We start from the raw sequence: 22,521 nt of genomic DNA, 5'->3' as shown, positions 1-22,521 counted from the left end.
AACCAAGTAAACACACAGAGACTTACATTGCTTACAAACTATATGGCCGCAGCAGGCTTCTTGTTATCTAGTTCTTATATCTTAAATTAACCCATTTCTATTAATCTATAAGTTGCCACGTGGCTCGTGGTTTACCAGTATCTTAACATCTGCTTCTCATCATGGCGGCCGGCAACGTCTGTCTCTCTGACTCAGCCTTCCACTTCCCAGAATTCTCCTCTCTCCTTGTTCCGCCTATACTTCCTACCTGGCTACTGGCCAATCAGTGTTTTATTTATTAACCAATCAGAGCAACACATTTAATGTATAGAACATCCCAAGCACCAAACAGAATAAATACCAAAACAAACACTAGACACAGTGCTATAGTTAGATGGGGAATGTTCCTCCAAGGACAATGTCCCCTATATGTCCCCAGCTTGGTGCTATTGGGAGGTAGTGAAAACCTTGGGGGTCCCAAGAAGTCTTCCAGTCATTGGAGATAGATTCTCAAAGGAAATACCAGGATCCAGTCCCTCCCTCCCCCCCAACACATGCTTCCTGGCCAGGAAGTGAACAATGCTTAGCAGCTACTTGCTGCTGCCATGTGCTGCCTCACCTACACATCTCAGTTCTTCCAGCACTGGGGTCCATCACCCAGAGACTGAACCCCCCAAAACTGTGAGCCAAACAAACCTGTTCTAAACTGGACATGGCAACATGTGTCTGTAATCCTAGTTACTCAGGAGGCTGAAGCATGAGGTTTGTTGGAGGCTCAGGAGTTTGGGGCCAGCCTGGGGAGCACAGTAAGACCTCATCTCTTAAAGAATAACTTCAAAAATTCTTTTTATTTTGATTTTGGATTTATTTATTTATTTTATGCATGTGAGTGTTTTGTCTCTGTGTATATGTATGTGTACCATGTGTGTGCCTGGTGCCCACGGAAGCCGTAAGTGGGTGCCAGAACCCCTGGAACTGGAGTTCCACACTGACAGTCTGGCAAAAGAAGTACGCCTTCATAAAGTGCTGGGAAACAAACAAACCTGTGAGCCTTCAGTTCCATACCCAAGGCAGGGAATTCAAAGCACTCAATTTGTGCTACAAGGAATAGGAAAGGAAGTTCAGCAGAGGGATTATGGCAGGATAGAATAGAAACAGAGACTTATATAAAGAAACAACCATCTCCAAAATGGCCAGAGTTAATGAGAGTGGAACATATATTTTGAATTATTTTCCTTTACTGCCCACAGTAAAACAGGAGAAATGTGTTCCAGGCTTAGAGTAAAGGTCAAAGTAAAAAGAATGACCACAGTACAAAAGCTGAGGGCAGCGGGGGTGGGGATGGGGTGGCACACTCTGTTGTAAAGGCCATACATTATACATGAGGGTCACAGGTCTCGAAAGCAGACTATGATTAATTAAAGCTGTACACTGTGAACCCAGGAGCAATCATTAAAAACCTAAAAGGACATAAATAAATCAAGAGTGGCGATACCCCCCCCCACACACAAACCAATAAGAGAAAGAGAAAAAGAACAGATGGAAGAAACGACAACCAAAAATGGTGGAGTTGAATTCAAACACATTGAGAATTTAGTAAATATGAAAGGTCTAAACGCACTAGCAGACACCATCAGACTGGATAAGAAAAGAAAGACTGTATTCTGTCTACAGAAAACTCAATTTACATATAAAGACAACGATAGTTGGTGATTTTAGAACACAGGCACTCCAGCGGGTAACGGAAGGGGCAGTCAGACAAAGGTGAGGTAGGAGGGAGGAGAGCCACTGCTCAGGCAGAGAGGGCCACGGAGCAAGGTCCTCAAAGAGCTGAAGGGAACTGGCTGCTGGCAGGTCAATAAGGAACCAGCCCTCCAACATAAGGAAACAAATTCTCAGGGGAAAAAAAATGTCAATGAGTTTAGAATTAAATCCTTCCCCAGCGATTCCAGACAGAAACACAGTACACCTGACGCACTGATTTCAGAGTGTGAGATCTGGGCAGAGCTACTGACCCACAGAACTATGATCCAAGAAATAGATGTGGCTCCAAGTTTAATAAACTTGTGGTAATTGTTCATAAAGAAAGAGGAAAATAATCCAAACAGGAAGCTACACACCAGGCAAAAACTAATCAAAAGAAATGTGAAGGCCCAACAAGCTGGCTTAGTTGATCAAGGTATTTGTCCCCAAATCCTAGGACCTGAGTTCAATCCCTGAAACCTGCAAGTGGAAGCAGAGAATCAACTCCCACAAGCTGTCCTCTGGCCTTCACATCTACACTGTAGTGTACAGGTGCCCCTCCTCCACACACACACACACACACACACACACACACACACACACACACACACACATAAATGTTTAAAAAAGCTAGAGTGTCTATACTAACAGAACCTCAAAGCAAGAATCATTATCAACAATAGAGACAGAGAAACACAATGACAAAGGAAGCAATTTGACATGAAAATATAACAGTTCCAGATGTGTTTACACCTAACACCTGAACAAAGACCCAGAAAAGAGAAGGGTGACAGACAACCCATACTTACAGACTCCAGTGTTCCTCCCTCAGAAACTGAGAACTATGGAGAACGCCCCATCAACCTCCTTGTCCTAGCTGTCACTCATAGAGTGCTCTGGCCACAAGAACAAAAGATACACATTCAAGTGTACACAGAATATCACCAAAGTACTTGTATCTCAGGCCTGAAAGCAAACTTCAATAAATTCTGGCAAATTCCCAAATACTTGAAACTTAAATGTACTTCTGAATAACTCATAGGCTGAACAGAGTCATGAGAGAAATTAGAAAATAATTTGAATCTTAGGAAATGAAGGTTATATAACAGAAGTTCGAACAGTACTTAGAGCAGTGTTTCTCAACCTGTGGGTCACAACCCCTTTGGGGTTGAATGACCCTTTCACAGGAGTCACATATCAGATATCTTGCATATCAGATATTTACATTACAATTCATAACAGTAGCAAAATTACAGTTATGAAGAAGCAATGAAATAATTTTATAGTTGGTGGTCACCACAATGTGAGAAACTGTATTAAAGAGTCGCAGCATTAGGAGGGGTGGGAACCACTGGCTTAGAGGGACTGAATGTTTATGGTGGAAAAGAAGGTCTCTGATGAGCTTAGCTTCTACTTCAAACAACTAGGAAATGCCAATCACACTCAAGACAAGAAAGACATGAGTAACCACAGAAACCAATGGAACTGAAAACTGGAAACAACAGAAAATACCAATGATGTAAAAGACAAGCCCTCTGAAGGAAAAAAAATGAAATCAATGGCAACTTCTGGCAATACTGATCAAAATAAAAGACAGGGGGAGGGGGTGAGAGATAAAATAAAAATTGCCAATAACAGATATAAAAGATACCTATTATTATTTATTTGCGGGGTAGGAGGAGGTCTTACTATGTAGCTCTGACTACCCAGGGACTAACTATGTAGACCAGGCTGGCCTCAAACTCACAGAGATCTACCTGCTTTTGCCGCTCAAGTGCTGTGATTAGAGGTGTGCATTACCACCCGGCTTATTATTTATTCTTAGTAAGTGTGTGAGTACATAATGGAGGGTACAAATGCCACAGCATGCACTCAGCGGTCAGAGGACAACTCTGTGAAGTTGGTTCTCTCCTTCCACTTTTATGTGGATTCCAGTGATTGAACTCAGGTCACCAGGCTTCAGCAACAAGTGGCATCACTAGCTGAGCCATATTACAGGTCCAGGAAAGATACTACTATAGCTCCTATAACAGTAAAAGGAAGAAGAAGCCATTGCAAATAAAATCCTATCCATATACCGGACATCTTAGATGAAACGGCAAATACTCTGAAAGACAAATGACTGGATCTCACCCCAGAGGAAACATCTACAATCATTCAATCTCTATTAAAAATACTGGCTTCACAGTTTAAAGTATCCAGGAGGGAAAACTACTAGCCCAGATAACTTCACTAGCAAATTTTATCACATATTTATGGAAGAAATAACACCAATTCTACATATATTTTCCAGAAAATGGAAAAGAGCACTTCACAACCTATCTGATCAAAACCAGATGACAACTTATGAAATATTATACACCAATATTCATGGAGACGAAAGATCTTGAACTGTTAATAAATCAAGACTCTCTAGTGTTAATTTTGGGATATAAGGCTGGTACAGGATTTCAAAGCCAAATAACTTATATTAATAAACTTGGGAGAGTCACTTCACCAAAGAAAAGAAATGAAGGCACCTGTGGTGGTTTGAAAGAAAATGGCCCCCAAAGGGAGAGGCACTATTAGGAGGTATGGCCTTGTTGGAGTATGTGTGGTCTTGTTGGAGGAAGTATGTCTTTGTGGAGGTGGACTTTGAGGTCTCACATATGCTTAAGAAATGCATAGAGATAGACCACTTCATGTTGCCCGCAAGACATAGGACTCCTAGCTACTTCTCCAGCACCAATCTGCCTACACGCCACCATGTCCCACCATGATAATAATGGACTGAACCTCTGAAACTGTAAGCAAGCCACCTCAATTAAATGTTTCCATTTATAAGAGTTGCTGTGGTCATGGTGTCTCTTCACAGCAACAGAAAATCTAAGACAGCACCATTCAAGATTCCAAAGGATGGAGGCAACCAACAGTCCTACCCATCTATGACATCTTTGAGCCACAACCAGAGTGGCATGATAACTATAAGGGTGCAATAATGGTACACATACCTTAGCAGTAACCAACAGTTCTCTAATTGGAATTAAGACCTGCTCAACAAGAGGGAAACCATGCCTGGTACTGGAAATCCAGGGGTAGGGAAATCATAGATCTTGGAGGAGAACCTACAATTGCCACTTCACTACACTAGCATAATCCTAAGTGTATTCTAAATATCTGTCCTTATGCCCACAGAAAGAACAGTGCTCACCCTCCACCAAGGAAATGTCTCTTTGCAAGAGACAGAGACCATTACAGAAAACCACAACTGATCAAATTGAAGTTGTAGAGTCCAGTGCCAACTACAACACAATTCCTGCACCTAAGATTCAGGGATCATTGTGGAAGAGGGGGCAGAAAGATTGCAAGAGCCAGAGGTACAATGAATTTGCTATTAGATTATATCTCCTAGCAATGTCAAAAGTTACACCCATGACGTCTCACCAACATGGCTGTCATGTTGACAACACCAAGTGTGGTAGTTTGAATGTATCTGGCCCTCAAAGGGAGTGGCTCATAGGGAGTGGCACTATTAGGAGGTGTGGCTTTGTTGGAGTGGGCATGGCCTTGTTGGAAGAAGTGTGTCACTGTGGGGGTGGGCTTTGAGGTTTCCTATGCTCAGGATAATGTCCAGTGACTCAGCTGACTTCCTATTGCCTGCAAGATATAGGATTCTCAGCTACTTCTCCAGCTCCATGTCTGCCTGCATGCCACCATGCTCCCTGCCATGATGATAATGGACCGAACCTCTGAAACTGTAAGTGAGCCACCTCAATTAAATGTTTTCACTTACAAGAGTTGCTGTGGTCATGGTGTCTCTTCCCAGCAATAGAAACCCTAAGACATCAAGTGTTCCTTCATAATTTGTCTCTGGCAATCGCTGCTATCCATTGTCCCTGTTGTTTTGTCTTTCCCAGAATGTCATGAAAACGTAAGCACATAGTAGATACTCCTTAAATCTTAGCATAAGCTAAGTACATAAGTGGAAACTATGGACAGTTGCCTATTTTTGTAATGGCTCATATGCAAAGAATGATTTTTTTTTTTTTTAATTTTGAGACAGGGCCTCATTATGTATCCTTGGCTGGCCTCAAACTCAGAGATCAACCTGCCTCTGCCTCCCAAGTGCTAGGATTAAAGGTGTGCACCACCATGTCCAGCAAGACTGATTTTCAAAAAGTTGAGGGAGAAAAGTCAAAAGGATAATACTTCATGATTAGAAAGTATATGAAGTCCAAATCCAATGTCCAAGATTGACATTCAGTTGAGACACAGGCACACTCATTTGTAGACCTGCTACCTGTGGTTGATCACATGCTACAGATGCAGTTACAGAGTTATGAGAGACCATATGGCTAGCAGTACCTAAAATATTTACTGTCTGGCCCATATGGATAAAGTATGGTATAAAGGGAAACACACTCACAATCCAATGACTCTTTTGGGTACTTATCCAAGAAAACTTGAAATCTATTTTCACAAAATCTGTACACAAGTGTTTATGGTGACAGTGGTTATAATTGCCTACAACTGAAAACACTAGAATCCCTCTACTGGTCAAGAACTAAACTGTGGTATAATCCACACACTGGAGTATCACTCAACAAACAAAAGAATGAACTACTGACACAAGCAACAAAGGTCATTCTCAAACGTCTTATGCTAAGTCAGCATCAAACTTGTTCTACAGAGGGCCAGACAGCAAATATATAGAATTTGCTGGGTTTTCCAATAACCAAATACGCATCTAGACTCCTGTTTTTAAAAAAGATTTACTTTATCTTTAATTGTAATTGTGTGAGTGTACAATGAGTGCACATGCTCATAAAAGGCTAAAAGCTGGAGTTACAGGAAGTTATGAGTAGGCAATCTGTTAATATACAGCTTAAGATGGCCATTACACTAATGTGAAACTGTTTAAGTCACAGAAAACTCAGGAAGTTCGGAGAGCATTACCCTAAGAAAGCCAATCTTCATTATACCTGTGGCCTGCAATTCAAAAACGCTTGATTTGGGGCTGGAGAGATGGCTCAGTGGTTAAGAGCACTGACTGTTCTTCCAGAGGTCCTGAGTTCAACTCCCAGCAACCACATGGTGGCTCTCAACCATCTCTGGCGCTTATAATAAATAGCTAAATCTGTTTAAAAAAAACAAAAAAACAAAAACAAAAACAAAAAACGCTTGATTTATTTGCAGCCTCTGTTCCTACTTCCTTAAACTTTCCCTTTTAAGAGCCCTCACTGGCCCCCCAGGATTAAGGTGGACTTTGGACAAGAGCCCTTCATCTTTGCATTAAGCTGTTAGAATAAAAAGTCATCATCCTGACTAGGGATGGTGGCACATGTCTGTATTCCCAACACTCTGTAAATTCAGCCCTGAGGAGGCTGAGATGAAAGGATCATGAGTTCAAAGCCAGCCTGGGCCACACAGTAAGTTGCCGTCTCAAAACAGAGCAAGTGCCTGGCCATTAATTCCAGCACTCAGGTGGCAGAAGCAGGCAGAGTTCAAGGTCAGCTTGGTCTAGATAGCAAGTTCCAGGCCAGCCTGGGCTATACAACGAGATCCTGTCTCAAAAGACAAAACAACCCAAAAATATTGCCGCCTTTACTTTGACGCCTTGTCTCTCAACTGAACTGGCTTGTTCTGCAGGAAGCAGTCTCGCATATTTCTATCCCGTTCCCAACCTAGTCTTCAGCCTTCCCTTTGATACTGTGAGTTTCACTTGCTTTACTACATTCCCTTTCCACCTACATCAGACTGTAGCCTATCTGTCTCACAAAAAAACTGAACCAAGGGCAGGAAAGGTATTGCTGCAAGGCCTGATGATCTCTGTTCAATTCCTGGAACCCACAGGGTGAAAAGAGAAAAGTAAGTTTGCTGTGGGATGTTCTGTATGGCAAATGTGTTGCTAATTAGTCAATAAATAAAACACTGATTGGCCATTGGCTAGGCAGGAAGTATAGGCGGGACAAGGAGGAGAATAAAGCTGGGAAGTGGAAGGCTGAGTCAGAGAGACACTGCCAGCCGCCACGATGAGAAACAGCAGGTAAAGATGCCGGTAAGCCACGAGCCATATGGAAATGGATTAATTTAAGCTGTAAGAACAGTTAGCAAGAAGCCTGCCACGGCCATACAGTTTGTAACCAATATAAGTCTCTGTGTTTACTTGGTCGGGTTTGAGCAGCTGTGGGACTGGCAGGTGATAGAGATTTGTCCTGACTGGGGGCCAGGCAGGAAAACTCTAGCTACAAATGGCGTCCAACGTGGTGGCAAGAGTTTCCACCTAAAACCTGAGAAAAAAGATTCTAAAACGGATCTAAAAACAGTTCCTAATTGTCTCTCTCAAATGAGCGGCAGCTACCAGTTTGAGCTACTTGTGGGTTCCTAGCGTGTGCGCTCGACCTGCAGTATGGCGTGAATAAGACCTCTTCAAGTGGCACATTAAGCTGCATGGTGGATTTAGACTTTGCTAGTACAAAACAACAAAAAAAGAGGTTTCTGGACTACACGCTGCTTGGCTAAAAGCATAGACCCACGATAGCTCCCAGAGCTGGTGGAAAAGGTAACACCATGTTGGGAAGCTGAGGTGGGCAGAGCCAGCAGCCATAGCTGCTGCAGTTTAAGGCAATAGATTCACAATAAGACAGATTCAGATGTAATAGTTTACAATGTGTGTAAAAGATACATAGGCTTGAAAGAGACAAAAAAGGTGATATATAGAGTTATAGAAACAAATACATAGTTTTAAAAAATAAAGTCTTTAAAGAGACAGTAAAGGTAGTATAAAAAATAAGCCACATAAAAATGGATATTACACGGAGAATCTGGATTGTGTTGTCTTTGGGATTTTTAACTGCAGAAAAACATTTGATCATAAAAGATGTTGAGTTAGCCGGGCGGTGGTGGCGCACGCCTTTAATCCCAGCACTCGGGAGGCAGAGCCAGGCGGATCTCTGTGAGTTCGAGGCCAGCCTGGGCTACCAAGTGAGTCCCAGGAAAGGCGCAAAGCTACACAGAGAAACCCTATCTCGAAAAACCAAAAAAAAAAAAAAAAAAAAAAAAAAAAGATGTTGAGTTAAACCAATGTGTATATTTTAAAGATACCATGACTTCAAAATTTGGATATAAGGATATGTTGCTTTGGAAAGGAGACTCTGCTTTTGTTCCCACAGAAAGCCAAAGGCTATGGATTTGTTCCAGATTAAGATACATCAGGTTTGACCAGCCAAGACCCCCTGAAAGGTCTCCGATGACACCATGGCCCAGATGATCCAACATCCAGAACGATTTGAAGGCAACTGGCTCAGACAATACACCCTCATGGACGATTCCATAATTCTAAAATTTTCTTTGTATCCCCATAAGATACAGCGCCCCCCTCCAGCAGGAAGTAGTAAGAGAAGCTACGCCCAAATTCCCAAATTATATGTAATTTTACTTTAAGGTTAAAACCTTCCTTTTTGAAAAAAAAAAATGGGGGAAGTGCTGTGGGATGTTCTGTATGGCAAATGTGTTGCTAATTAAGTTGTCCTCTGACCTCAATACACATTCACATATATGCTCACTTACACATGCATACAAAATAAATAAATAAATGTAAAAAAATTTTAAAGAAACAACAAATTAAATAAATTTTGCACATTCTGGAAATTTTTGAACATTGTTTAGGTTTGGTATCTAATATATAAATAAAAATGATGAAAACAGGGCCTGACTTAGTGGCACATGCCTTTAATCCCAGCACTCAGGAGGTAGAGGCAGGCAGATCTCTGTGAGTTCAAAGCTAGCCTGATCTAAGGACAGCCAGGACTACACAGAAAGATCCTGTCTCAAAAGATTGCTAAGATACTATTTCAGACTCAAATAGGCTTGTTATCCGATCATCATGAAATGCAGCTTACCACATGGCATACCTGTGGCCCAGTAGTAAATATCCCAGTCATTGCTAGGCTCGTTAATTAGGCGATCATAGAGGTTCAGCTGCTTCTCTGTCATGTTGTGCAGATATTCTTTAGCAAAGAGGCTAAAAAGGAAAAGGAAAATGAGGTTGACAAGACTGCCCTGTCAAAGAGAAGTGACACCCAGAGCCCTCTTCCCGACTACCTAAGGAGAATACAGTTCTCCAGCATCCCCCTCTTCCTGCTCTCATAGAGTAGGCGGGCTCTTTTGGTTTCTATGGATTCATCAGTTCTCTCCTGCCATGGAGGCAAAGGAATTTCAATCATGTCTTTTTGAGAATCTATTGGGCTGTCACCTCTGTAGAATCGTCTGAATGATGTCACGCTGAACAAAGGAGACAGCAGGCTGTGTTTTGACAGTACCTGAAACAAACAAACCACAAACATCTTTATAAGACAATGGTTACTATCACTGCTATTTATTCAACACATAAGGTGCTAAATGCATTAGAGCTCACTTAGTCCTTGTGCTGATTCTGGTCCCTTTATAGTAAAGCAAACAGAAACCAATGAATCTAAGACTTAGAGGCGATAGTCACTGAAATAGAACCACAGATACATGTTTATAAATTGGGCAACACCTCACTCTACAAGACAGAATGAATATTCCAGATGTACTGTTAACCAGTCTTTCCAGAAATTACCCCAGCAGAAACACGTCTCCTTTTGCATTTCTTTAAAACTGTACATCCTGTTGTGTTCCAGTTACTCACCGGTTAAAGCCAAGGATACCCAGGTCTCCTAAAGACTCCAAACCTAAGAAGGGCATAAACCCTAAGACATAATGAGAAGGGCTGGATGATGGCTCACTAAGTAAGTGACTGCTGTGCAAGCATGGGGACCTGAGTGCAGAGCCACATAAGAGCCAAGTGTGGCCAGGAATGGCATCCTGCATCTGTAACCCCAGCACAGGTGGATCCTAGAAGTTCACTGGTCAGGGAGTCCAGCTAAAACAGAGAGATTCTGTCTCTGGAAATAAAGTGAAAATAGAGGAAGACACCTGAAGTTGACTTCTGGTCTCCACACACAAGGATAGGCAAGCACTTCCCTTCCTCCCCTTCCCCCTCTCACATACAAACATATATCACACACATACACAAATTTTAAAAAGACACAATGGTAAGGTGGTAATGTTAGCAAGATGGCAGAACAGGAAGACCCACATCCTCCTTGCCACCAAACCCTTCCAATGGAGATACTGACTCAACAATTCACAGATCTATTCTCTCTGTGAGAAGTCTGGAAAACAGGCTCCTGCTCCCCAGATAAGTACAAAATTAGCTGCCAATAGGAAGGCTGCACATGCCATAATCCTGTTTTCCCCAACACTCTAACCCACCACCCAAGCACAAGATGATGGGGAAAATATCCCAGCACCAGGCTTCTACCTAGGAAAGAAAGGTAAGACTTCTAGAAGGTCATCTGAACAAGCTGAATCTAAGTGCTATAGGAAAAGGCACTTGGTTGAAAGCTGTAGCAAACGAAGGTGATGGTTAACACAAAAAGCATTCACTTGCCATGGTTCCCATTCCTGCCTTACTGCAGAATGAAAAAAAAGATCACAACTCCCAATTTTTCCTGGGGAAACAGAGCTGGGGTGTCCACCTAATGCTCCAGCGTCTCAGGGGCCGCCTATGAGGCTGGTTTTTGTCTCTCTTGCCTCAGAGCAACAATAGGACACAACCCATTCCTGACACTTAGGGACCACAGAGACCAAGAAAGCTGAGCTGCTTACTTTTGGTGCAGAGGAAACCTTAGATAGCAGACAAACTCTAGTATCGTTCGGGAGCCTCTTCCCCAGGGCTCAGGAATGTATGGTCAATGTTCTGGAACATGGGCATTGGCATTGCCTAAGGGACTTGGTTGGTTTCTATTTTGAACAACCTGCAACACTAATAGAGTCAACATACTCTTAGAAGTCCAGCAGCCACTGAGAATAAGAGAGCAGAACAATAGCCGGGCGGTGGTGGCGCACGCCTTTAATCCCAGCACTCGGGAGGCAGAGGCAGGCGGATCTCTGTGAGTTCGAGGCCAGCCTGGGCTATCAAGTGAGTTCCAGGAAAAGGCGCAAAGCTACACAGAGAAACCCTGTCTCGAAAAAAACCAAAAAAAAAAAAAAAAAAAAAAAGAGAGAGAGAGCAGAACAACTAGTTAGGCGTGGTGCTTCATGCCTGTAATCCCAGCATTTGAGAGGCTAGAGCAGGGCTACTATGAAACCGAAGGGCTCCAATACCAGACAAAACAGAGGGAGCAAAGGAAAGAGGAAGGGGACTCTGAACAACTTTAATAGTTACAAAGAAACTAGAGCATCACAGACACTAGGGAAAGCTACTGATTATGAACTGATAGAGGAAGGTAAAGGTGCTTGTTGCCAAGCCTAAGGACCTGAGTTCTATTCCCAGAACACATGCACACAGAAGAAAGACATACAGAGAGGCAGAGACAGACAGGCGTATACCATCTTTAAAAAAAAAAAAAAATGACTGAAACTTCCAAAATTTGGAAAAAGAAACAGACATTCAGATTTGAGAAGCTCAAGAGACCTCAAGTATCATGACCCTAAGGAAGTCCACACCAAGGCACAAATTGTCCAGTAAGTCAGAAATGTGCATGTATAAAGAAAGACCATGTGAGGGCACAATGGAAAAGTGGCTATCTGCAAGTCGTGGAGTGAGACCACAAGAGAGAATTAACTGTACTACCATCTTTATCCGAGATCTCAGTCTCCAGAACTTTAAAAATAGAAATTTTTGTTGTAAGGCACCTTTAGTAAATGAATACAGCATGCTGTGAAAGTTCAGTTTCCTAAGCCACAGCCTAAGCATTCTGGACCAGCATCTCTGGAAAAGGCACTTGAAAATGCATTTTAGGGGCTGGAGAGATGGCTCAATGGTTAAGAGGACTGGCTGCTCTTTCAGAGGTCCTGAGTTTAATTCCAAGCAACCACATGGTGGCTCACAACCATCGATAGCGGGATCTGATGCCCTTTTCTGGCATAAAGTTGTACATCCATATAGAGCACTCATACGTAAGTTAAAAAGAAAAAAAAGAAAATGCATTAAAAAAATCCTTATGTGTGCAAACATGGGTGCACATGTAGAGGTTAGAGGAACAGCTCAGGTGTCATTCTTCGCCTTCCACCTTGTTTTGCAACAGTTTCTTTGTTGTTCTCTACTGTGTATGTCAGCCGAGCTGGCCTGTGAACTTCCAGGGATTCTCTTGTCTCTACCTCCCATCTCATCATAGCATCACACTAGGCTGGCCTTGAACTTGCTAAAGAACCAAGGATGACCTTAAACTTCTCATTCTCCTGCCACCAACTTCAGAGTGCTAAAATTATAGGCATATGCTGCTACTACTACACTCTGTTGTATGTGACACTAGGGATCAAATTCAGGGCTTTCATGCATGATAGGTGTTGTGTAGCAATTTCCTTCAATTTTGGAGAGAAGCTCATTATGACACAGGATCTTCTTCTTCTTCTTCTTCTTATTATTATTATTATTATTACTATTATTCACTATGTAGCCCTAGTTGTTATTATTATTATTATTACTATTATTCACTATGTAGCCCTAGCTGACCTGAACTTGACATCTAGGTCAGGCTGGTCTTGAACTCAGAGACCCTCCAGCCTCTGCCTTATGCTACTACACCTAGCCAAGACACAGAATGTTTTTTTTTTTTTTTTTTTGGTTTTTCGAGACAGGGTTTCTCTGTGTAGCTTTGCGCCTTTCCTGGATCTCGCTCTGTAGACCAGGCTGGCCTCGAACTCACAGAGATCCGCCTGCCTCGGCCTCCCGAGTGCTGGGATTAAAGGCGTGCGCCACCACCGCCCGGCCCAAGACACAGAATGTTTTAAAGGAAGGTAATATATCCCATCCTACAGGGATGCTCCTTAATATCCGGAAGTAAACAACTCAAAGGCTTCAGGGAGTCTCTGAAATTAACCAGATATGCAAGGCCACTTGCTCTGCACATATAATTTCAGCTCCAGGGGATCCAACACCCTCTGCAGCTTTAGTGGGTGTTCAGTGGGTAGCTATACTCACAAGTGTGTGTGAGTACACACACACACACACACACCAATTTCCAATTTAAAAAAAAGTATACTCTATGGCATCAATATCCTGTACATAAGGAGTAGAAGAGAAGTTCTTGTATGCAGTTAAAATTATCAATTTAAGATAGACTTAGAAATATTCTATGTAAGCCTCACCATACCACAAGGAAAATTCCTGTAGAAGAGATGCAAAAGAAAATGAGATTGCTGGGGCTAGAGAGACAGCTCAGCAGTTAAGAGCATTTACTGCTCTTACATAGGACTGGGGTTCAGTTCCCAACACACTCAGTAGATGGCTTATACCCATCTATAACTCCAATTTCAGAAAATCCAACACCCTCTTCTGGCCTTCATGGGCACCTACACACATAGTAGACATACACTCATGAAAGCACATACACATATGTACATATTTTTTAATCTAAAAAAGGAAAGAAAAAAAAGAGAGAAAAGAAAATGAGATTCCCTAAGCGCTGGGTTTGGGGCTTAGCTCACAAAAACAACAACAACAACAACTGTCGCATGAGATAACAAACATATAGTATTAAGAAGAGTTAACAGAAAGGTATAACAATCATAACTATATGTGGATCTAACATTAGAGAACACAAATCTATGAAACAGACACTGACAGAACTGAAAGGAGAGAGAAAAAAAAAAAGCAGCAGATTTTAATACCACACTTTCAATAAGGGACAGGACATCCAGACGAGGCAGGGCTTGGTTGGGGGGGTTTCAATATTTGACAACTAGAACAACACAATAAGTTTATCTAACTGAGATATACAGACATTCCATACAATAGACCGACCATACATTCCTCTCGAATGCATGGATGAACACAAGTTATGTCACAAGTCTTGACAAATCACAACTACCTTTCAACAACACTGAAATAAAACCGCAAACCAACAGCATATGAAAACCGGAAAATTCACAGACATGCAGATGCTTAAACCACAGATTTGAACAACCAAAATGTTAAGAGTAGTGAAAAACGCTTTTTAAAAAAATCTCAAGACAGATTAAAGCCTAACAAAAAAGTGGAGATGGGACCAAAATAGCACCAAGATGTAAATTTATAGCGGCAAATGGCTACGATTAAAAAAAAAAAAAAAAAAAGGGTAAGCTAAGTGTGTTGGTTCAAGCCTATAATCCCAGTAGTTGGGAAGATGAGGCAGGAGAATTGCGAATTAGAGGTCAGCCTGGGCAAACACATTAAGACCGGCTAAAAAGCGGGGAGAAGGAACTGAAGACTTTAAGAACAGGAGCTAGAAGTGGGCTTTTGGAGGAGGTTAGGTAACTGTGCCTGGCGACTTAAGTAAGATCTGAGTTGTCTCGCACGATGACTGCCGACTTAACCACATATTACCGAGTATTCTCACTCGAGCACACCGTGGGTTCAGCAAAGAACGGAAAAAGAGCTTCTTTCCCTGGACTGTGGGATAGTTGAACTCTCCCTACAGTCTCCTTGACACAGACGAGAACAAAACAGTCCTAGCTGCTGCCCGCCCCGAACCCTAAATCTTCGGCTCTCTCACCCGCGCCAGCGTCGGGATCAAGGTGACCACCGCCATTTCTCCCTACAGCACCGGAAGCTGGCAACCGGGCTACTTCCGGGAACTCCAGGCGGTCTATCCGTGGACCTCACCAGTGGAGGTGGACCTCAAGCCGGAAGGCGCGTCCCAGCGTATGGCGGAAGTAGCGGTGCGTCTGACGCCGCCGGCGGGGGGGGCGGGACCTGGGGCGGAGAGCGGTTCGCGCGCTTCGGGCCTAGTCGGGACTCTCCGCGGCCGCCGCCATATTCCCGGTAACGGGGGCGCGCGGCCGGGGGCCGGCGGGGCCGGAAGGAGGGCCGGGGCTGGCGCCGCGGCGGGGAGGGGGTCGGTTGAGGTGGCGGCGGTGGCGGAAGACGGCGGGTGGAGGGAAGCGCGGGCCTCTGAGGGAGGGGCTGAGGTCCTGGAGTGGAGCTGTGGGAGGGAGCAAGGGTAGGCCTAGCCGAGGGCGAGGACCGGGCCCGGTTGGAGTGGAGGCGGCCGTAGCTTCCGGGCCCGCGGGGGGACTCCAGCTTGGGCCGCCCCCTGGGTCTAGCAGGTGCGGCGGGCTGAGCTTGCGGCTTTCGCTGCGATGGTTCTTCACAGCGCAGCCCTTGGGCCCTCTCGAGAGTCGAGGCCTGGACTTGGCGGTGGCGCCACAGGCAGCTACGGGCGCCGACTCGGCGCAACTCGAGTCGGGCCCGCGGGTGATGGGCAGCGAGCCCCGCGAGCCCGGGCGGCCTGGGAGAGCTGGGGGCGGCGCGAGGCTGGGGGCGGGGCGGAGCGGGTGGGGCCAGGCTCTGGCTGCCGGGAGACCATTGCCCTCCTCCCAGCCTGGGACCCTCGTCCCTTAAAATTGTTTACCCTTTTCTGAATACCGTAGTGGCATCTTTCTTACTTTGTCCGTTCTCCGGGCTCGAGAGCGTATTTCCGGAGCCATGTCAGAAGGAGTGGACTTGATTGATATTTACGCTGATGAAGAGTTCAACCAGGTGAGAGGAATCATAAGCAGCTTTGGGTTCATCAGTCTACTGACAGTGGTTTCTTTCTCAGCTCAAAATAATTCCCCTTAATGTCGAAGCGTTTCCCCCTAGCGGAGGCTTTGAAGACGACTGACCATTCCTCTATGTTAATTTGAACCTCCAGGCTTCAATTTTAAAGGGTTTGCTTTAAGAGCAAATAAAAAGCCAAGTGTAATAGAATAGTGAATCAGCCTGTGGAATTCGTTTCCCCAAGTCATTCCAAAGTTGGATGACTAACCGTAATTAAAAATCAAAATTACATTTGTTGCAGTATTGTGAGGATAATTTTGATACTTGTTACTTTGCTGTTCTCTCAGAGTGCAGCTCCAGGCTCCAGAATGTTAGTCCCTCCTGCTAGTCCCCTCCCAATGGTGCAGACAGTATAAGAGATAACTTCGAAAGACACAGTATACTAGGTACTTTAAAGATGGGGGTCCAGCTCCACTCCAGGTGTCTTTAGTCTTTTTAAATAGTCTAGTCCTTTTAAACTGTGGTCTTGAGAAGCCTGTGGGCATTTTGGTATACGTTTTACTTATAAAACTTAAGATTTCTGGAAGGTGGAAGGGAAGTAAAGACCATTGAATAAACTAGTTTAAAGGCAAGTCAAAGGCTAGGTTGAATTTGTTCCTGTCTTTGCATTTTTATTACGATACCAGGGAATTTATACAAATGTCCCTTGAAATAGTAATCTATGCAGTTGAGTTCTGTGATCTTGAAGTCAAAGCTCAATGGAAACTTTCTATTTAAAACTTTAATTGTCTAACCTGGGTTCTTCAACACCATTGTCCTTGAGCAAGCTGGTTCTTGTCATTAGTGTATTCCAATGGCGTAAAGACCTGGGGAGAATGGGCCAGAGAAGTAGAATGCCTGGGTTGGACCCTGACTTTGATAGGAAGCAACAAAAGAGGCTCATCTGCCCCGTTATTTTATTTTCAATTTTGTGTATGTGTGTGGTTACATGCATGTGAGTGCAGGTGCCCAAGGAGCCCAGCAGTATGAGGTCCCCCTGGAGCTGGTGCTACAGGTGGTTGTGAGCTGCCTGATGTGAGTGCTAGCAACCAAACTCAGCTTCTCTGGACAAAGTGCTCTTAACTATGGAGCCCTCTCCAGTCTTGCTTTCCTGAGTTTTACGTGTTTGTTTGAATCAGACTTTCACCATTTGAAATTTATAGCTTTGTCATTAATTAACAAGACTTTCTTAGTTCTGTATTACTAAAAGATAGTATCCCACATACACACTCCAATTCCAAATCTGTGTATTGTTGACTGCTACTGCAACTCACTTATTTTAAAGAATAGATGGCAGAATCCTTGACCGTGGGCCATATTTGATCTTAAAAAAAAAAATTAATAATTGCTTAAGCAATGTGACTTGGGGGGGGGTCATAGACAAGACATAGTTCTTGTCCAATGGTCAACTTCTTTGTCAAGGTAGACATTATTAACATCGGGAATTTGTTCCTTAGTTAGCTTTTTTTTTTTTTTTTTTTTAAAGGACTTATTGGTCTAAAACCAAAATTAGTGTGTGGACTACTTAGACATATATACCAAACAGGCAATGTTTGATAAGGGAAAATTGAAACAAGTGTAGACTTTGAAAGTAGAGCAGGGGAACCCCATCCCCATAAGTTAATTTTTGGCCAAGCTGGTTTTAGTGTAATCTGGAAGCTGCTAAATGGTTTAAAAGTCTAAGAGTTGTTAAAAGTTGGCTTAGATGGAAAGCAGTCAGTATTAATTGGGTTGTTGAATATCTTGAGACAGTTACTGACTTGCCCCAAGCTAGCCCTGCATACAACTTCCTCAAGAGCACTTTGCTCCCAAAGGGAAATTAGCACAGTTACCACATGGAACCCTGTATTTGCTTCTGATCTCTGGCAGCCTGTACTGCAAAACCTTTTGCAGAGATACATTATTGATGTTGCATTGGGAGCCCTGGGACTCACACTGCTCTGCTGGACAGGGGAAACCTAAAACGGTGACTGAGAATTGCCACTCTGCTAAGTTTTCTGTTTGTTCCTTCTCATGCTGAGATGGGCTTGATAGTATGCTTGGTTCTTTATCAAGGATTTGAACTACTACTGTCTGCTGAGCACTGCCAGAGCTAGTGAGTTGTTGGGAGTGTAAGTAAATCCCTGTGCTCAAAAATTGGTGCCATTCCTAGTGGCTAAAAGTAGTAGTGATATTAGTTGGGTGTGGTGATACATGTGTATAATCCCAGTGCTCTAAAGACTGAGGCAGTATTGCTACAAATTGGAGGCCCGCTTGGCTAGGATGTGAAACTGTTAGAATCCCTCCCTTGCCCCAACAACAACAAAAGTTGTAAAATAACAAAATGGATAGTAACAATGCAGAGTAATGGGCAACAGTGATGGGGAGAGGTGTGAGGAGAACTGTGAAGATTGAGTGTGAGACCCCAATTGATGTGCCCTTCTAAAAATGGAAGAAAAGGTAACCAATAGTCAAGACGGTTGCCCTGAGAAAAATATACCCAAGTTAGTCAATTCATTGGGTTGGTACCAAGAATGGGCTAGAAGGTAGGAACATTGAGCATATTAGAGGGCAAAATCAAATTCCTAATAGGAAGTTTCATGATATAACTAGCCGTGTGTGTGTGTGTGTGTGTGTGTGTGTGTGTGTGTGTGTGTGTGTGTAACACAAAATCTTGCTGAGATACTTATTCAGTGTTGAATGCATATTTCCAATTTAAACTTCTTACAATAAAAATTTTAGCACTGCCACCTATAAAATGTAGGTATATGTTTTTTTACTTCTTTGTTAGGATAAGTGGGGTTTTTTTATTGGTTTTTTTCAAGACAGGGTTTTCTGTAACCCAGGCTGTCCTGGAACTCACTGTAGACTAGGCTGGCCTCCAACTGTCTCTGCCTCCTGAAAGATGAAGTCATGTGCCACCATGCCCAGCTATTGCTAGCTTTTTTTTTTTTTTTAAACTGGGGTTCCATGGCTCAGATAGACCATAGAAACTTGGAACATTCAAATTCATTGGATTTTCTTTCTGAAGTGGTAATCTACAGAAACAAGGTCCTCCAGGATTGAGATTTTTGAAAGAGTCCATTGATTGCCTTTAAGCTAACAGTATGAAAAGGTTTCCACTGATGTGTTTGCTCTCCAAGTTGAAATCTTCCTATTGGCTCACTTTTTTTTTTTTTTTTTTAAATCTAGTTTTAATCCAGTTTTTGGTGATGATGTCTGTCTTACAACTTTTAGATACATCTCACAATCACAGATACTGCATAAAAGGAATCCTAGTTTTCTGGCATTGAATATATAAAATACTGTTATTATTGTCTTTTAAGTTTCATTTGAAAATCTTTTTTTTTCCCCCCCTTTAAAAAGCCTTCATGGGAGGTATAAAGTCTAGTTGTCCTTAATATCCTTGGGGGATTGGTCTCAGAATCTTTCTCTTTAACAAAATATTCAGGTACTTAAATCTTAAAAAAAAAAAACTTATGAGCCTGTACTGAGGAGGCTGAGGCAAAAAGGGATCGCAAGTTCAAGACCAGTCTTAATAACTTAGCCAGGGGCTGGAGAGATGGCTCAGAGGTTAAGAGCACTGACTGTTCTTCCAGAGGTCCTGAGTTTAATTCCCAGCAACCACATGGTGGCTCACAACCATCTGTAATGAGATCTGGTGCCCTCTTCTGGCCTGCAGACATACATGCTGTATACATAATAAATAAATAAATCTTTTTTAAAAAAAAATAACTTAGCCAGACCCTGTTTCAAAATTTAAAAAAGAAAAAAATCAAAGATATAGTTCAGTGGTAGAGACCTCACCTAGCATGCTCAGAACCACTTGGATAAGGTATTTTTGCATATACAATCTTTATGCATTCCTTCTCCATGCTGTAAAAATGTCTCTAGATGATAATGATTATTTCAACTTTGCTAAGGGTTGAATACAGGCCTTGCCTTTTGTAGTTTTTTTTTTTTTTTCATTTATTTTTTATGCATATGAGTGTTTTGCCTGCATGGATGTATATGCACCATGCATGTGCATTGCCTTCAGAGGCCAGGGAGGGCATCTGATCCCCTGGGACTGGAGTTGTGAGCTGCCAGTGGGTGCTGGGAATCAAACCCAGGTTCTCTGGAAGAGTGGCCATTGTTCTTAACGTCTGAGCTATCTCTTCTGCCCCCATCTTAAAAAGCTTTTTAAAGGATGTTTTCAGCTGATATTTAGCTGGATGGGAAACTGACAGATACGGAAAGCTAGGTATAGTGGTTTCTGAGGATTAGAGCATTGAGCAGGATGGAGTCATCAAGTCTTTTTTGGGAGGAGGGAATTTGTTTGTTTGGGATTTTGGTGATTTACTTATTTTTACATTTGTTTGTATATGGCAAGTGTGTTGAGATCAGAGGACAAGACTTTTCTTCTACCATATGGGTCCTGGTAATTGAACTCATGAGCCACTGAATCATCTCATTGGTGTTGGTGGTTTTTTCAAGATGGTCTGATGCAGCCCATGCTGTTCTCAAACTCTGTGTGAAGCCAGTTGTGAACTGCTGATGATCTGCTACTACCTCCCAAATGCTGGGACTACGGGCCAATGTGCCATTATGCCCAGTTTTAAGTCCTTTTGTACCTCAAACTACCTGATATATGGCACATAAGTACTAGGAATTGAGCCCAGGGCCTTCTGTGTGCAAGGCAAGCACTCTACTACAACTGAGCTATATCCCCAGTCCTCTACTCTTTTTTTTTTTTTTAAATGTTTCTTAGATGGTTATTAGAAAGCTGAGATTGTATTCTAAGAGCTTAAAAGTTTCCCTGGATCAGTTGTATAAACCAAAGGGTAATTCAATGTTTTGTTCGCATTTTGTTGCTTACTCACTTTCACATTCTTTCTCCCTACTTTATATTTCTAAATAAATGTACTCTTATTAAAAACAATACTAGTATATAACCTGATATTGAAAATACATTTTATGAATATATTTTAGATGTGGTCTTTGAATCTGACATCATTGATGACAGCAGCACATGTATCTAATTATTTATTAGTGGTTTGTTTGCTTATTCACCATTTGCCTTTCGATCCTCACAGGAGGCTAACAGAAACTTGCACACCATGAATAGTCTTGGAAATCTCATAAGCACTACTAAGAATTTCAAATCAGGAATTCTTTCTTACCCTGTTTCCTAGAGTGGGACAGGGTGGCTTTGTGCATTGCTTTACAAAGCATTTAACTATAGGTTCTAAGTCAGCTAGAATGAAGCAGAAGAAACAAACTGAAAAGTTTGAAGACTCCATTGTCAATTTCTCATCTTTTAGGACTCGGAGTTCAACAATACAGATCAGATTGACCTGTATGATGATGTGTTGACGGCTACCTCACAGCCTTCAGATGATAGAAGCAGTAGCACTGAACCACCCCCTCCTGTCCGCCAGGAGCCGTCTCCCAAACCAAACAACAAGACCCCTGCAATCTTGTATACGTATAGTGGCCTACGGAGTAGACGAGCAGCTGTCTATGTAGGCAGCTTCTCCTGGGTAAGCACGGATAACCAAGTCTTATGGGTAGGCTGGAGGGAGAGCACTGGGAGGTGATGGCATTTTCAGAAACCACTGTTGCACTGTTTTGTGCTCTGATGGGGTTGGATTTCTTTTTCCTGGGATCAGGTTGGATTGATCTCTGAAAGAGAACTATCCTGAGGACGTACTGGTGCCGAAGAAAGCATTGATTAAGTGGGTAGTTGCCTTTTCTGCCATCTTATTACTGCCCCTGACCCTGGGGCTTTATGTCTAGCAGGGTCATCTATGGGACGAGATTTCAGAGTGAACACCTTGAACTCTTGGTGGTCATTAGATGGTCCTGTGATAATGGTGGGTGATGGGGATCAAAGACCTTGATAGCTCTAGTGTATTGGGATATGTGTTGGCTATTCTGTAAAAGTTAACTGTGTGACATGTTTTTGGGTTGGTGGTGGGGGGTGCCAAATCAGGAGATGTATATACTGATGGGAAAGTTCCTGGCATGGTCAACTCTAGCCTGTCACATCTATAGTTAAAGTTACTAGCAATCTGTTTGATCTAATGATCAACCAGCCCACATGTCAGTCAAAATTAAATTTCAATCTTAAATCTCCAAACAGAGGAGCTGTGGGCTTAGATGGGTTTAGAGTTCAGGACAATGGGAAAAGCCTGCACTGATTGAAATAATGCTGGACTTTGGGGGTTTCCTGTGGGCGGTCATGGTTGTGGCAGGCGTCCTAGATTTGGGAA

The 22,521-nt window shown here is 42.8% G+C and overlaps 2 protein-coding genes across 11 annotated transcripts in view; one reads left to right on the top strand and one right to left on the bottom strand.

Moving 5' to 3' along the window:
* The window catches only part of Sdhaf2 (succinate dehydrogenase complex assembly factor 2), a 24,723-nt gene extending 8,463 nt beyond the window's left edge, over window positions 1–16,260 (bottom strand). Inside the window, exons 1-3 of one of the 4 annotated variants that reach the window (XM_052760726.1) lie at window positions 16,156–16,260; window positions 9,805–10,022; window positions 9,603–9,724 (exon numbers count right to left, since the gene is read on the bottom strand). In XM_052760726.1, coding sequence (XP_052616686.1) covers window positions 9,603–9,724; window positions 9,805–10,022; window positions 16,156–16,197 — 382 coding nt within the window. In that variant the 5' untranslated portion in view covers window positions 16,198–16,260. Of the gene's footprint in view, window positions 1–9,602; window positions 9,725–9,804; window positions 10,023–15,263; window positions 15,422–16,155 lie in introns of those variants that run through there. The other 3 variants (XM_052760728.1, XM_052760727.1, XM_052760729.1) reach the window with 3 other exon arrangements.
* The window catches only part of Cpsf7 (cleavage and polyadenylation specific factor 7), a 26,484-nt gene continuing 19,381 nt past the window's right edge, over window positions 15,419–22,521 (top strand). For 2 of the 7 annotated variants that reach the window (XM_052760718.1, XM_052760719.1), the window contains exons 1-2: window positions 15,699–16,249; window positions 21,571–21,789. In XM_052760718.1, coding sequence (XP_052616678.1) covers window positions 16,196–16,249; window positions 21,571–21,789 — 273 coding nt within the window. In that variant the 5' untranslated portion in view covers window positions 15,699–16,195. Of the gene's footprint in view, window positions 15,533–15,573; window positions 16,250–21,570; window positions 21,790–21,918; window positions 22,123–22,521 lie in introns of those variants that run through there. The other 5 variants (XM_052760725.1, XM_052760724.1, XM_052760721.1 and 2 more) reach the window with 5 other exon arrangements.

The sequence above is a fragment of the Peromyscus californicus genome, unplaced genomic scaffold (assembly GCF_007827085.1).
Source record: "Peromyscus californicus insignis strain IS unplaced genomic scaffold, ASM782708v3 Scaffold_4__1_contigs__length_199733344, whole genome shotgun sequence".
NCBI lineage: Eukaryota > Metazoa > Chordata > Mammalia > Rodentia > Cricetidae > Peromyscus > Peromyscus californicus.
Note: the sequence above shows the minus strand (reverse complement) of the source record. Positions and strands in the feature narration are given on the sequence as shown.